The 15,986-nt window shown below is 48.3% G+C and overlaps 1 protein-coding gene across 5 annotated transcripts in view; it reads right to left on the bottom strand.

Annotated features, from left to right (window-relative positions):
• The window catches only part of gga3b (golgi associated, gamma adaptin ear containing, ARF binding protein 3b), a 69,667-nt gene extending 57,881 nt beyond the window's left edge, over positions 1-11,786 (bottom strand). For 3 of the 5 annotated variants that reach the window (XM_068004429.1, XM_068004431.1, XM_068004430.1), the window contains exon 1: positions 11,735-11,786. In XM_068004429.1, coding sequence (XP_067860530.1) covers positions 11,735-11,774 — 40 coding nt within the window. In that variant the 5' untranslated portion in view covers positions 11,775-11,786. The other 2 variants (XM_068004432.1, XM_068004433.1) reach the window with 1 other exon arrangement.
• Between the last annotated feature and the right edge of the window lie 4,200 nt (positions 11,787-15,986).

Genomic DNA, 15,986 nt, shown 5'->3' with positions numbered 1-15,986 from the left:
CTGCAGATACTCTCTCACCTCCCATATTATTACTGCAGATACTACCTCGCCTCCACTGTATTACCTATACTCCCCCACCTCCCCTGTATTAATACTGTAGAATCCCTCACCTCCCCTGTATTATTACTGTAGAATCCCTCACGTCCCCTGTATTATTACTGTAGACTTCCTCACCTCCCCTGTATTAATGTGGACTCCTCATATCCCCTGTGTTATTACAGCAGACTTCTCACCTCCGCTGTATCAGTACTGTAGACTCCCTGGCCTCCCCTGTATTATTACTGTAGACTCCCTCGCCTGCCCTTTATTATTACTGCAGACACCTCACCTCCCTTGTATTATTACTGTAGACTCCCTCACTTCCCATCTATTATTACTGCAGACTCCCTCACCGCCCATGTATTATTACTGTCGACTCCCTCACCTCCCCTGTATTAATACTGTAGACTCCCTCACCTCCCCTGTATTAATCTGTGGACTCCTCACCTTCCCTGTTTTATTACTGTAGACTCCCTGACCTCCCCTGTATTATTACCGTAGACTCCCTCGCCTGCCCTGTATTATTACCATAAACTCCTCACCTCCCCTGTATTATTACTGTAGACTCCCTCACCTCCCCTGTATTATTACTCTAGACTCCCTCACCTCCCCTGTATTATTACTCTAGACTTCCTCACCTCCCCTATATTAACGTGGATGCCTCATTTCCGCTGTATTATTACTGTAGACTCCCTCACCTCCCCTGTATTAATACTGTAGACTCCCTCACCTCCCCTGTATTAATCTGTGGACTCCTCACCTTCCCTGTTTTATTACTGTAGACTCCCTGACCTCCCCTGTATTATTACCGTAGACTCCCTCGCCTGCCCTGTGTTATTACCATAGACTCCTCACCTCCCCTGTATTATTACTGTAGACTCCCTCACCTCCCCTGTATTATTACTCTAGACTCCCTCACCTCCCCTGTATTATTACTCTAGACTTCCTCACCTCCCCTATATTAACGTGGATGCCTCATTTCCGCTGTATTATTACTGTAGACTCCCTCACCTCCCCTGTATTAATATGTGGACTCCCTGACCTCCCCTGTATTATTACTGTAGCCTCCCTCACCTCCCATGTATTATTACTGTAGCCTCCCTTACCTCCCTTGTATTATTACTGTACACTCGCTCACCCCCCATGTATTATTACTGTAGCCTCCCTCACCACCCCTGTATTATTACTGTAGCCTCCCTCACCTCCCCTGTATTATTACTGTAGCCTCCCTCCCCTCCCCTGTATTATTACTGTAGCCTCCCTCCCCTCCCCTGTATTATTACTGTAGACTCCCTCCCCTCCCCTGTATTATTACTGTAGACTCCCTCACCTCCCCTGTATTATTACTGTAGCCTCCCTCGCCTCCCCTGTATTATTACTGTAGCCTCCCACGCCTCCCCTGTATTATTACTGTAGCCTCCCTCGCCTCCCCTGTATTATTACTGTAGCCTCCCTCACCTCCCTTGTATTATTACTGTACACTCGCTCACCTCCCATGTATTATTACTGTAGCCTCCCTCACCTCCCCTGTATTATTACTGTAGCCTCCCTCACCTCCCCTGTATTATTAATGTACACTCCCTCACCTCCCCTGTATTATTACTGTAGCCTCTCTCACCTCCCCTGTATTATTACTGTAACCTCCCTCACCTCCCCTGTATTATTACTGTAACCTCCCTCACCTCCCCTGTATTATTACTGTAACCTCCCTCACCTCCCCTGTATCATTACTGTAGCCTCCCTCACCTCCCCTGTATTATTAATGTAGCCTCCCTCACCTCCCCTGTATTATTACTGTAACCTCCCTCACCTCCCCTGTATTATTACTGTAGCCTCCCTCACCTCCCCTGTATTATTACTGTAACCTCCCTCACCTCCCCTGTATTATTACTGTAACCTCCCTCACCTTCCCTGTATTATTACTGTAACCTCCCTCACCTCCCCTGTATTATTACTGTAGCCTCCCTCACCTCCCATGTATTATTACTGTAACCTCCCTCACCTCCCCTGTATTATTACTGTAACCTCCCTCACCTCCCCTGTATTATTACTGTACACTCCTTCACCTCCCCTGTATTATTACTGTAACTTCCCTCACCTCCCCTGTATTATTACTGTAACCTCCCTCACCTCCCCTGTATTATTGCTGTAACCTCCCCTGTATTATTACTGTAACCTCCCTCACCTCCCCTGTATTATTACTGTAACCTCCCTCACCTCCCCTGTATTATTACTGTAGCCTCCCTCACCTCCCCTGTATTATTACTGTAGCCTCCCTCACCTCCCCTGTATTATTACTGTAACCTCCCTCACCTCCCCTGTATTATTACTGTAACCTCCCTCACCTCCCCTGTATTATTACTGTAGCCTCCCTCACCTCCCCTGTATTATTAATGTAACCTCCCTCACCTCCCCTGTATTATTAATGTAACCTCCCTCACCTCTCCTGTATTATTACTGTACACTCCCTCACCTCCCCTGTATTATTACTGTAGCCTCCCTCACCTCCCCTGTATTATTACTGTAACCTCCCTCACCTCCCCTGTATTATTACTGTAACCTCCCTCACCTCCCCTGTATTATTACTGTAACCTCCCTCACCTCCCCTGTATTATTACTGTAACCTCCCTCACCTCCCCTGTATTATTACTGTAACCTCCCTCACCTCCCCTGTATCATTACTGTAACCTCCCTCACCTCCCCTGTATTATTACTGTAACCTCCCTCACCTCCCCTGTATTATTACTGCAACCTCCCTCACCTCCCCTGTATTATTACTGTAGCCTCCCTCACCTCCCCTGTATTATTACTGTAGCCTCCCTCACCTCCCCTGTATTATTACTGTAACCTCCCTCACCTCCCCTGTATTATTACTGTAGCCTCCCTCACCTCCCATATATTATTACTGTAACCTCCCTCACCTCCCATGTATTATTACTGTACACTCCCTCACCTCCCCTGTATTATTACGGTAACCTCCCTCACCTCCCCTGTATTATTACTGTAGCCTCCCTCACCTCCCCTGTATTATTACTGTAACCTCCCTCACCTCCCCTGTATTATTACTGTAGCCTCCCTCACCTCCCATGTATTATTACTGTACACTCCCTCACCTCCCCTGTATTATTACTGTAACCTCCCTCACCTCCCCTGTATTATTACTGTAGCCTCCCTCACCTCCCCTGTATTATTACTGTAGCCTCCCTCACCTCCCCTGTATTATTACTGTAACCTCCCTCACCTCCCCTGTATTATTACTGTAGCCTCCCTCACCTCCCATGTTTTATTACTGTAACCTCCCTCACCTCCCATGTATTATTACTGTACACTCCCTCACCTCCCCTGTATTATTACTGTAACCTCCCTCACCTCCCCTGTATTATTACTGTAGCCTCCCTCACCTCCCCTGTATTATTACTGTAACCTCCCTCACCTCCCCTGTATTATTACTGTAACCTCCCTCACCTCCCCTGTATTATTAATGTACACTCCCTCACCTCCCCTGTATTATTACTGTAACCTCCCTCACCTCCCCTGTATTATTACTGTAACCTCCCTCACCTCCCCTGTATTATTACTGTAGCCTCCCTCACCTCCCCTGTATTATTACTGTAACCTCCCTCACCTCCCCTGTATTATTACTGTAACCTCCCTCACCTCCCCTGTATTATTACTGTAGCCTCCCTCACCTCCCCTGTATTATTACTGTAACCTCCCTCACCTCCCCTGTATTATTAATGTACACTCCCTCACCTCGCCTGTATTATTACTGTAACCTCCCTCACCTCCCATGTATTATTACTGTAGCCTCCCTCACCTCCCCTGTATTATTAATGTAACCTCCCTCACCTCCCCTGTATTATTACTGTAACCTCCCTCACCTCCCCTGTATTATTACTGTAGCCTCCCTCACCTCCCCTGTATTATTACTGTAGCCTCCCTCACCTCCCCTGTATTATTACTGTAACCTCCCTCACCTCCCCTGTATTATTACTGTAGCCTCCCTCACCTCCCATGTATTATTACTGTAACCTCCCTCACCTCCCATGTATTATTACTGTACACTCCCTCACCTCCCCTGTATTATTACTGTAACCTCCCTCACCTCCCCTGTATTATTACTGTAGCCTCCCTCACCTCCCCTGTATTATTACTGTAACCTCCCTCACCTCCCCTGTATTATTACTGTAGCCTCCCTCACCTCCCATGTATTACTGTACACTGCCTCACCTCCCCTGTATTATTACTGTAACCTCCCTCACCTCCCCTGTATTATTACTGTAGCCTCCCTCACCTCCCCTGTATTATTACTGTAGCCTCCCTCACCTCCCCTGTATTATTACTGTAACCTCCCTCACCTCCCCTGTATTATTACTGTAGCCTCCCTCACCTCCCATGTATTATTACTGTAACCTCCCTCACCTCCCATGTATTATTACTGTACACTCCCTCACCTCCCATGTATTATTACTGTAACCTCCCTCACCTCCCCTGTATTATTACTGTAGCCTCCCTCACCTCCCCTGTATTATTACTGTAACCTCCGTCACCTCCACTGTATTATTACTGTAACCTCCCTCACCTCCCCTGTATTATTACTGTAGCCTCCCTCACCGCCCTGTATTATTACTGTAACCTCCCTCACCTCCCCTGTATTATTAATGTACACTCCCTCACCTCCCCTGTATTATTACTGTAACCTCCCTCACCTCCCCTGTATTATTACTGTAGCCTCCCTCACCTCCCCTGTATTATTAATGTAACCTCCCTCACCTCCCCTATATTATTAATGTAACCTCCCTCACCGCCCCTGTATTATTACTGTAGCCTCCCTCACCTCCCCTGTATTATTACTGTAGCCTCCCTCACCTCCCCTGTATTATTACTGTAACCTCCCTCACCTCCCCTGTATTATTACTGTAGCCTCCCTCACCTCCCCTGTATTATTACTGTAGCCTCCCACACCTCCCCTGTATTATTACTGTAACCTCCCTCACCTCCCCTGTATTATTACTGTAGCCTCCCTCACCTCCCATGTATTATTACTGTAACCTCCCTCACCTCCCATGTATTATTACTGTACACTCCCTCACCTCCCCTGTATTATTACTGTAACCTCCCTCACCTCCCCTGTATTATTACTGTAGCCTCCCTCACCTCCCCTGTATTATTACTGTAACCTCCCTCACCTCCCCTGTATTATTACTGTAACCTCCCTCACCTCCCCTGTATTATTACTGTAACCTCCCTCACCTCCCCTGTATTATTACTGTAACCTCCCTCACCTCCCCTGTATTATTAGTGTAGCCTCCCTCACCTCCCCTGTATTATTACTGTAGCCTCCCTCACCTCCCCTGTATTATTACTGTAACCTCCCTCACCTCCCCTGTATTATTACTGTAACCTCCCTCACCTCCCCTGTATTATTACTGTAACCTCCCTCACCTCCCCTGTATTATTACTGTAACCTCCCTCACCTCCCCTGTATTATTACTGTAACCTCCCTCACCTCCCCTGTATTATTACTGTAGCCTCCCTCACCTCCCCTGTATTATTACTGTAACCTCCCTCACCTCCCCTGTATTATTACTGTAGCCTCCCTCACCTCCCCTGTATTATTACTGTACCCTCCCTCACCTCCCCTGTATTATTAGTGTAGCCTCCCTCACCTCCCCTGTATTATTACTGTAGCCTCCCTCACCTCCCCTGTATTATTACTGTACCCTCCCTCACCTCCCCTGTATTATTAGTGTAGCCTCCCTCACCTCCCCTGTATTATTACTGTAGCCTCCCTCACCTCCCCTGTATTATTACTGTAACCTCCCTCACCTCCCCTGTATTATTACTGTAACCTCCCTCACCTCCCCTGTATTATTACTGTAACCTCCCTCACCTCCCCTGTATTATTACTGTAACCTCCCTCACCTCCCCTGTATTATTACTGTAACCTCCCTCACCTCCCCTGTATTATTACTGTAACCTCCCTCACCTCCCCTGTATTATTACTGTAGCCTCCCTCACCTCCCATGTATTATTACTGTAACCTCCCTCACCTCCCCTGTATTATTACTGCACACTCCCTCACCTCCCCTGTATTATTACTGTAGCCTCCCTCACCTCTCCTGTATTATTACTGCAACCTCCCTCACCTCCCCTGTATTATTACTGTAACCTCCCTCACCTCCCCTGTATTATTACTGTAGCCTCCCTCACCTCCCCTGTATTATTACTGTAACCTCCCTCACCTCCCCTGTATTATTAATGTAGCCTCCCTCACCTCCCCTGTATTATTACTGTAGCCTCCCTCACCTCCCCTGTATTATTACTGTAACCTCCCTCACCTCCCCTGTATTATTACTGTACACTCCCTCACCTCCCCTGTATTATTACTGTAGCCTCCCTCACCTCCCCTGTATTATTACTGTAACCTCCCTCACCTCCCCTGTATTATTACTGTAACCTCCCTCACCTCCCCTGTATTATTACTGTAGCCTCCCTCACCTCCCCTGTATTATTACTGTAACCTCCCTCACCTCCCCTGTATTATTAATGTAGCCTCCCTCACCTCCCCTGTATTATTACTGTAGCCTCCCTCACCTCCCCTGTATTATTACTGTAACCTCCCTCACCTCCCCTGTATTATTACTGTAACCTCCCTCACCTCCCCTGTATTATTACTGTAACCTCCCTCACCTCCCCTGTATTATTACTGTAACCTCCCTCACATCCCCTGTATTATTAGTGTAGCCTCCCTCACCTCCCCTGTATTATTACTGTAACCTCCCTCACCTCCCCTGTATTATTACTGTAGCCTCCCTCACCTCCCCTGTATTATTACTGTACCCTCCCTCACCTCCCCTGTATTATTACTGTAGCCTCCCTCACCTCCCCTGTATTATTACTGTAGCCTCCCTCACCTCCCCTGTATTATTACTGTAACCTCCCTCACCTCCCCTGTATTATTACTGTAACCTCCCTCACCTCCCCTGTATTATTACTGTAGCCTCCCTCACCTCCCCTGTATTATTAATGTAGCCTCCCTCACCTCCCCTGTATTATTACTGTAGCCTCCCTCACCTCCCCTGTATTATTACTGTAACCTCCCTCACCTCCCCTGTATTATTACTGTAGCCTCCCTCACCTCCCCTGTATTATTACTGTAACCTCCCTCACCTCCACTGTATTATTACTGTAGCCTCCCTCACCTCCCATGTATTATTACTGTACACTCCCTCACCTCCCCTGTATTATTACTGTAACCTCCCTCACCTCCCCTGTATTATTACTGTAACCTCCCTCACCTCCCCTGTATTATTACTGTAGCCTCCCTCACCTCCCCTGTATTATTACTGTAGCCTCCCTCACCTCCCATGTATTATTACTGTAACCTCCCTCACCTCCCCTGTATTATTAATGTAGCCTCCCTCACCTCCCCTGTATTATTACTGTAGCCTCCCTCACCTCCCATGTATTATTACTGTAACCTCCCTCACCTCCCCTGTATTATTACTGCACACTCCCTCACCTCCCCTGTATTATTACTGTAGCCTCCCTCACCTCCCCTGTATTATTACTGTAACCTCCCTCACCTCCCCTGTATTATTACTGTAACCTCCCTCACCTCCCCTGTATTATTACTGTAACGTCCCTCACCTCCCCTGTGTTATTACTGTAACCTCCCTCACCTCCCCTGTATTATTACTGTAGCCTCCCTCACCTCCCCTGTATTATTACTGTAGCCGCCCTCACCTCCCCTGTATTATTACTGTACCCTCCCTCACCTCCCCTGTATTATTACTGTAGCCTCCCTCACCTCCCCTGTATTATTACTGTAGCCTCCCTCACCTCCCCTGTATTATTACTGTAACCTCCCTCACCTCCCCTGTATTATTACTGTAACCTCCCTCACCTCCCCTGTATTATTAATGTAGCCTCCCTCACCTCCCCTGTATTATTACTGTAGCCTCCCTCACCTCCCCTGCATTATTACTGTAACCTCCCTCACCTCCCCTGTATTATTACTGTAACCTTCCTCACCTCCCCTGTATTATTACTGTAACCTCCCTCACCTCCCCTGTATTATTAGTGTAGCCTCCCTCACCTCCCCTGTATTATTACTGTAGCCTCCCTCACCTCCCCTGTATTATTACTGTAACCTCCCTCACCTCCCCTGTATTATTACTGTAACCTCCCTCACCTCCCCTGTATTATTACTGTAACCTCCCTCACCTCCCCTGTATTATTACTGTAACCTCCCTCACCTCCCCTGTATTATTACTGTAGCCTCCCTCACCTCCCCTGTATTATTACTGTAACCTCCCTCACCTCCCCTGTATTATTAATGTCGCCTCCCTCACCTCCCCTGTATTATTACTGTAGCCTCCCTCACCTCCCCTGTATTATTACTGTACCCTCCCTCACCTCCCCTGTATTATTAGTGTAGCCTCCCTCACCTCCCCTGTATTATTACTGTAGCCTCCCTCACCTCCCCTGTATTATTACTGTACCCTCCCTCACCTCCCCTGTATTATTAGTGTAGCCTCCCTCACCTCCCCTGTATTATTACTGTAGCCTCCCTCACCTCCCCTGTATTATTACTGTAACCTCCCTCACCTCCCCTGTATTATTACTGTAACCTCCCTCACCTCCCCTGTATTATTACTGTAACCTCCCTCACCTCCCCTGTATTATTACTGTAACCTCCCTCACCTCCCCTGTATTATTAGTGTAGCCTCCCTCACCTCCCCTGTATTATTACTGTAACCTCCCTCACCTCCCCTGTATTATTACTGTAGCCTCCCTCACCTCCCATGTATTATTACTGTAACCTCCCTCACCTCCCCTGTATTATTACTGCACACTCCCTCACCTCCCCTGTATTATTACTGTAGCCTCCCTCACCTCCCCTGTATTATTACTGTAACCTCCCTCACCTCCCCTGTATTATTACTGTAACCTCCCTCACCTCCCCTGTATTATTACTGTAGCCTCCCTCACCTCCCCTGTATTATTACTGTAACCTCCCTCACCTCCCCTGTATTATTAATGTAGCCTCCCTCACCTCCCCTGTATTATTACTGTAGCCTCCCTCACCTCCCCTGTATTATTACTGTAACCTCCCTCACCTCCCCTGTATTATTACTGTAACCTCCCTCACCTCCCCTGTATTATTACTGTAACCTCCCTCACCTCCCCTGTATTATTACTGTAACCTCCCTCACCTCCCCTGTATTATTAGTGTAGCCTCCCTCACCTCCCCTGTATTATTACTGTAACCTCCCTCACCTCCCCTGTATTATTACTGTAGCCTCCCTCACCTCCCCTGTATTATTACTGTACCCTCCCTCACCTCCCCTGTATTATTACTGTAGCCTCCCTCACCTCCCCTGTATTATTACTGTAGCCTCCCTCACCTCCCCTGTATTATTACTGTAGCCTCCCTCACCTCCCCTGTATTATTACTGTAACCTCCCTCACCTCCCCTGTATTATTACTGTAACCTCCCTCACCTCCCCTGTATTATTACTGTAACCTCCCTCACCTCCCCTGTATTATTACTGTAACCTCCCTCACCTCCCCTGTATTATTACTGTAACCTCCCTCACCTCCCCTGTATTATTACTGTAGCCTCCCTCACCCCCCTGTATTATTACTGTAACCTCCCTCACCTCCCCTGTATTATTACTGTAGCCTCCCTCACCTCCCCTGTATTATTACTGTAACCTCCCTCACCTCCCCTGTATTATTACTGTAACCTCCCTCACCTCCCCTGTATTATTACTGTAACCTCCCTCACCTCCCCTGTATTATTACTGTAGCCTCCCTCACCTCCCCTGTATTATTACTGTAACCTCCCTCACCTCCCCTGTATTATTACTGTAACCTCCCTTACCTCCCCTGTATTATTACTGTAACCTCCCTCACCTCCCCTGTATTATTACTGTAGCCTCCCTCACCTCCCCTGTATTATTACTGTACCCTCCCTCACCTCCCCTGTATTATTACTGTAGCCTCCCTCACCTCCCCTGTATTATTACTGTAGCCTCCCTCACCTCCCCTGTATTATTACTGTAACCTCCCTCACCTCCCCTGTATTATTACTGTAGCCTCCCTCACCCCCCCTGTATTATTACTGTAACCTCCCTCACCTCCCCTGTATTATTACTGTCGCCTCCCTCACCTCCCCTGTATTATTACTGTAACCTCCCTCACCTCCCCTGTATTATTACTGTAACCTCCCTCACCTCCCCTGTATTATTACTGTAGCCTCCCTCACCTCCCCTGTATTATTAATGTAACCTCCCTCACCTCCCCTGTATTATTAATGTAACCTCCCTCACCTCCCCTGTATTATTACTGTAACCTCCCTCACCTCCCCTGTATTATTACTGTAGCCTCCCTCACCTCCCCTGTATTATTAATGTAACCTCCCTCACCTCCCCTGTATTATTAGTGTAGCCTCCCTCACCTCCCCTGTATTATTACTGTAACCTCCCTCACCTCCCATGTATTATTACTGTAACCTCCCTCACCTCCCCTGTATTATTACTGTAACCTCCCTCACCTCCCCTGTATTATTACTGTACACTCCCTCACCTCCCCTGTATTATTACTGTAACCTCCCTCACCTCCCCTGTATTATTACTGTAACCTCCCTCACCTCCCCTGTATTATTACTGTAACCTCCCTCACCTCCCCTGTATTATTACTGTAACCTCCCTCACCTCCCTCACCTCCCCTGTATTATTACTGTAACCTCCCTCACCTCCCCTGTATTATTACTGTAACCTCCCTCACCTCCCCTGTATTATTACTGTAGCCTCCCTCACCTCCCCTGTATTATTACTGTAACCTCCCTCACCTCCCCTGTATTATTACTGTAGCCTCCCTCACCCCCCCTGTATTATTACTGTAACCTCCCTCACCTCCCCTGTATTATTACTGTAGCCTCCCTCACCTCCCCTGTATTATTACTGTAACCTCCCTCACCTCCCCTGTATTATTACTGTAACCTCCCTCACCTCCCCTGTATTATTACTGTAGCCTCCCTCACCTCCCCTGTATTATTAATGTAACCTCCCTCACCTCCCCTGTATTATTAATGTAACCTCCCTCACCTCCCCTGTATTATTACTGTAACCTCCCTCACCTCCCCTGTATTATTACTGTAGCCTCCCTCACCTCCCCTGTATTATTAATGTAACCTCCCTCACCTCCCCTGTATTATTAGTGTAGCCTCCCTCACCTCCCCTGTATTATTACTGTAACCTCCCTCACCTCCCATGTATTATTACTGTAACCTCCCTCACCTCCCCTGTATTATTACTGTAACCTCCCTCACCTCCCCTGTATTATTACTGTACACTCCCTCACCTCCCCTGTATTATTACTGTAACCTCCCTCACCTCCCCTGTATTATTACTGTAACCTCCCTCACCTCCCCTGTATTATTACTGTAGCCTCCCTCACCTCCCCTGTATTATTACTGTAACCTCCCTCACCTCCCCTGTATTATTACTGTAACCTCCCTCACCTCCCCTGTATTATTACTGTAACCTCCCTCACCTCCCCTGTATTATTACTGTAGCCTCCCTCACCTCCCCTGTATTATTACTGTCGATATCGGGGCTTGTCGCTGTGCCGGCCGCACGGTCAGGGACAAAGCCCCTGTCCCCCTGGCCCGGCCCGTACTCACTGAGCCAGGACTCCAGCGTCTCTCCCTCTACTTCCGCCATATTGCCCCAGACATTCTCCAAACATCGCGAGATCTCCGCATCCAACAACCGCGAGATCTCACCACTCACGTGTCTGAACCTGAAAGATCGCGAGATCTAAGAAGGGCGGGAAGGCTGGGGATAGAGGGTGGGTTTCAGATCGTCCCAGGCCCAGGGATAGGTGCAAGGCATATGTGGGGAGTGTACAGAGGGTATGGGGAGAGTATATGGTGTATGTGGGGAGTGTACAGAGGGTATGGGGTGTATATGGTGTGTGGGGAGTGTACAGAGGGTATGGGGGAGTATATGGTGTATGGGGGAGTGTACAGAGGGTATGGGGAGTATATGGTGTGTGGGGAGTGTACAGAGGGTATGGGGGAGTATATGGTGTATGGGGGAGTGTACAGAGGGTATGGGGGAGTATATGGTGTATGGGGGAGTGTACAGAGGGTATGGGGAGAGTATATGGTGTGTGTGGGGAGTGTACAGAGGGTATGGGGGAGTATATGGTGTATGGGGGAGTGTACAGAGAGTATGGGGAGTATATGGTGTATGGGGGAGTGTACAGAGGGTATGGGGGAGTATATGGTGTATGTGGGGAGTGTACAGAGGGTATGGGGGAGTATATGGTGTATGGGGGAGTGTACAGAGAGTATGGGGAGTATATGGTGTATGGGGGAGTGTACAGAGGGTATGGGGAGAGTATATGGTGTATGTGGGGAGTGTACAGAGGGTATGGGGGAGTATATGGTGTATGGGGGAGTGTACAGAGGGTATGGGGAGAGTATATGGTGTATGTGGGGAGTGTACAGAGGGTATGGGGGAGTATATGGTGTATGGGGGAGTGTACAGAGGGTATGGGGAGAGTATATGGTGTATGTGGGGAGTGTACAGAGGGTATGGGGAGTATATGGTGTATGGGGGAGTGTACAGAGGGTATGGGGAGTATATGGTGTGTGGGGGAGTGTACAGAGGGTATGGGGAGAGTATATGGTGTATGGGGGAGTGTACAGAGGGTATGGGGAGAGTATATGGTGTATGTGGGGAGTGTACAGAGGGTATGGGGAGTATATGGTGTGTGGGGGAGTGTACAGAGGGTATGGGGAGAGTATATGGTGTATGGGGGAGTGTACAGAGGGTATGGGGAGAGTATATGGTGTATGTGGGGAGTGTACAGAGGGTATGGGGAGTATATGGTGTGTGGGGGAGTGTACAGAGGGTATGGGGAGAGTATATGGTGTATGGGGGAGTGTACAGAGGGTATGGGGAGAGTATATGGTGTATGTGGGGAGTGTACAGAGGGTATGGGGAGAGTATATGGTGTGTGGGGGAGTGTACAGAGGGTATGGGGAGAGTATATGGTGTATGTGGGGAGTGTACAGAGGGTATGGGGAGAGTATATGGTGTGTGGGGGAGTGTACAGAGGGTATGGGGAGAGTATATGGTGTATGGGGGAGTGTACAGAGGGTATGGGGGAGTATATGGTGTATGGGGGAGTGTACAGAGGGTATGGGGGAAGTATATGGTGTATGGGGGAGTGTACAGAGGGTATGGGGGAGTATATGGTGTATGGGGGAGTGTACAGAGGGTATGGGGAGAGTATATGGTGTATGGGGGAGTGTACAGAGGGTATGGGGGAGTATATGGTGTATGGGGGAGTGTACAGAGGGTATGGGGGAGTATATGGTGTATGGGGGAGTGTACAGAGGGTATGGGGGAGTATATGGTGTATGGGGGAGTGTACAGAGGGTATGGGGAGAGTATATGGTGTATGGGGGAGTGTACAGAGGGTATGGGGGAGTATATGGTGTATGGGGGAGTGTACAGAGGGTATGGGGGAGTATATGGTGTATGGGGGAGTGTACAGAGGGTATGGGGGAGTATATGGTGTATGGGGGAGTGTACAGAGGGTATGGGGAGAGTATATGGTGTATGGGGGAGTGTACAGAGGGTATGGGGAGAGTATATGGTGTATGGGGGAGTGCACAGAGAGTATGGGGAGAGTATATGGTGTATGGGGGAGTGTACAGAGGGTATGGGGAGAGTATATGGTGTATGGGGGAGTGTACAGAGGGTATGGGGAGAGTATATGGTGTATGGGGGAGTGTACAGAGGGTATGGGGAGAGTATATGGTGTATGGGGGAGTGTTCAGAGGGTATGGGGAGAGTATATGGTGTATGGGGAAGTGTACAGAGGGTATGGGGGAGTATATGGTGTGTGGGGGAGTGTTCAGAGGGTATGGGGAGAGTATATGGTGTATGGGGAGAGTATATGGTGTATGGGGGAGTGTACAGAGGGTATGGGGAGAGTATATGGTGTATGGGGGAGTGTACAGAGGGTATGGGGAGAGTATATGGTGTATGGGGGAGTGCACAGAGAGTATGGGGAGAGTATATGGTGTATGGGGGAGTGTACAGAGGGTATGGGGGAGAGTATATGGTGTATGGGGGAGTGTACAGAGAGTATGGGGAGAGTATATGGTGTATGGGGAGAGTATATGGTGTATGGGGGAGTGTACAGAGAGTATGGGGAGAGTATATGGTGTATGGGGGAGTGTACAGAGGGTATGGGGAGAGTATATGGTGTATGGGGGAGTGTACAGAGAGTATGGGGAGAGTATATGGTATCTGGGGGAGCGTGCAGAGGGTATGGGGGGAGCGTGCAGAGGGTATGGGGGGAGCGTGCAGAGGGTATGGGGGGAGCGTGCAGAGGGTATGGGGGGAGCGTGCAGAGGGTATGGGGGGAGCGTGCAGAGGGTATGGGGGGAGCGTGCAGAGGGTATGGGGGGAGCGTGCAGAGGGTATGGGGGGAGCGTGCAGAGGGTATGGGGGGAGCGTGCAGAGGGTATGGGGGGAGCATATGGTGAATGGGGGAGTGTACAGAGGGTATGGGGACGCTGGTTGGGGATTCTAGGAGTAGGGGGCACAGTCTAAAAATTAGACCCAGACCTTTCAGGAGTGAGATTAGAAAACATTTCTACACACAAAGGGTGGTAGAAGTTTGGAACTCTCTTCCACAAACGGCAATTGATACTAGCTCAATTGCTAAATTTAAATGTGAGATAGATAGCTTTTTGGCAACCAAAGGTATTAAGGGATATGGGCCAAAGGCAGGTATATGGAGTTAGATCACAGATCAGTCATGACCTTATTAAATGGCAGAGCAGGCACGAGGGGCTGAATGGCCTATTCCTGTCCCTATGTTCCAATGTATGGGGAGAGTATATGGAGTATACAGAGGGTATGGGGAGAGTGTACTGAGTGTGGGGAGAGTATGGAAAATCCCGATGTGGAATTCTGTCTGGGTGGAGCTAAGAAACACCAAGGGGCAGAAAACATTGGTGTGGGTTGTCTTTCGGCCTCAAAACAGTAGTGGCGATGTGGGGGAGGGCATTAAACAGGAAATTAGAGACGCATGCAAGAAGGGCACAACTATAATCATGGGTGACTTTAATCTACATATAGATTGGTCAAACCAAATTAGCAATAATACTGTGGGGGAGGAATTCCTGGAGTGTGTACGAGATGGTTTTCTCGACCAATACGTTGAGGAACCAACTAGAGAACAGGTGATCCTAGACTGGGTATTGTGCAATGAGAAAGGATCAATTAACAATCTTGTTGTGCGGGGTCCCTTAGGGAAGAGCGACCATAACATGATAGAATTCCTCATTAGGATGGAGAGTGAAGTAGCTGAATCCGAAACTCGGGTCCTGAATCTAAATAAAGGAAATTACGAAAGTATGAGGTGCGAGTTGGCGAAGATAGATTGAGGAACTTTACTAAAAGGGATGACGGTGGATAGGCAATGGCTAATATCTAAAGAACATGTGCAGGAATTACAACAATTATTCATTCCTGTCTGGCGCAAAAATAAAACAGGAAAGGCGGCTCAACCGTGGCTTGCAAAAGAAATTAGGGATAGTATTAGATCCAAAGAGGAGACATATAAAATTGCCAGAAAAAGCAGCAAGCCTGAGGATTGGGAGCAGTTCAGAATTCAGCAAAGGAGGACAAAGAGATTGATTAAGAGGGGAAAAATAAAGTATGAGAGTAAACTAGCAGGGAACATAAAAACTGACTGTAAAAGCTCCTATAAATATGTCAAGAGAAAAAGATTAGTGAAGACAAATGTCGGTCCCTCACAGTCAGAAATGGAGGAAATTATAATGGGGAACAAAGAAATGGCAGAACAATTAAACACATACTTTGGTTCTGTCTTCACAAAGGAGG

Source organism: Heptranchias perlo, chromosome 23 (assembly GCF_035084215.1).
Source record: "Heptranchias perlo isolate sHepPer1 chromosome 23, sHepPer1.hap1, whole genome shotgun sequence".
Lineage (NCBI taxonomy): Eukaryota > Metazoa > Chordata > Chondrichthyes > Hexanchiformes > Hexanchidae > Heptranchias > Heptranchias perlo.
This window is presented reverse-complemented; position numbering and strand designations above follow the sequence as displayed.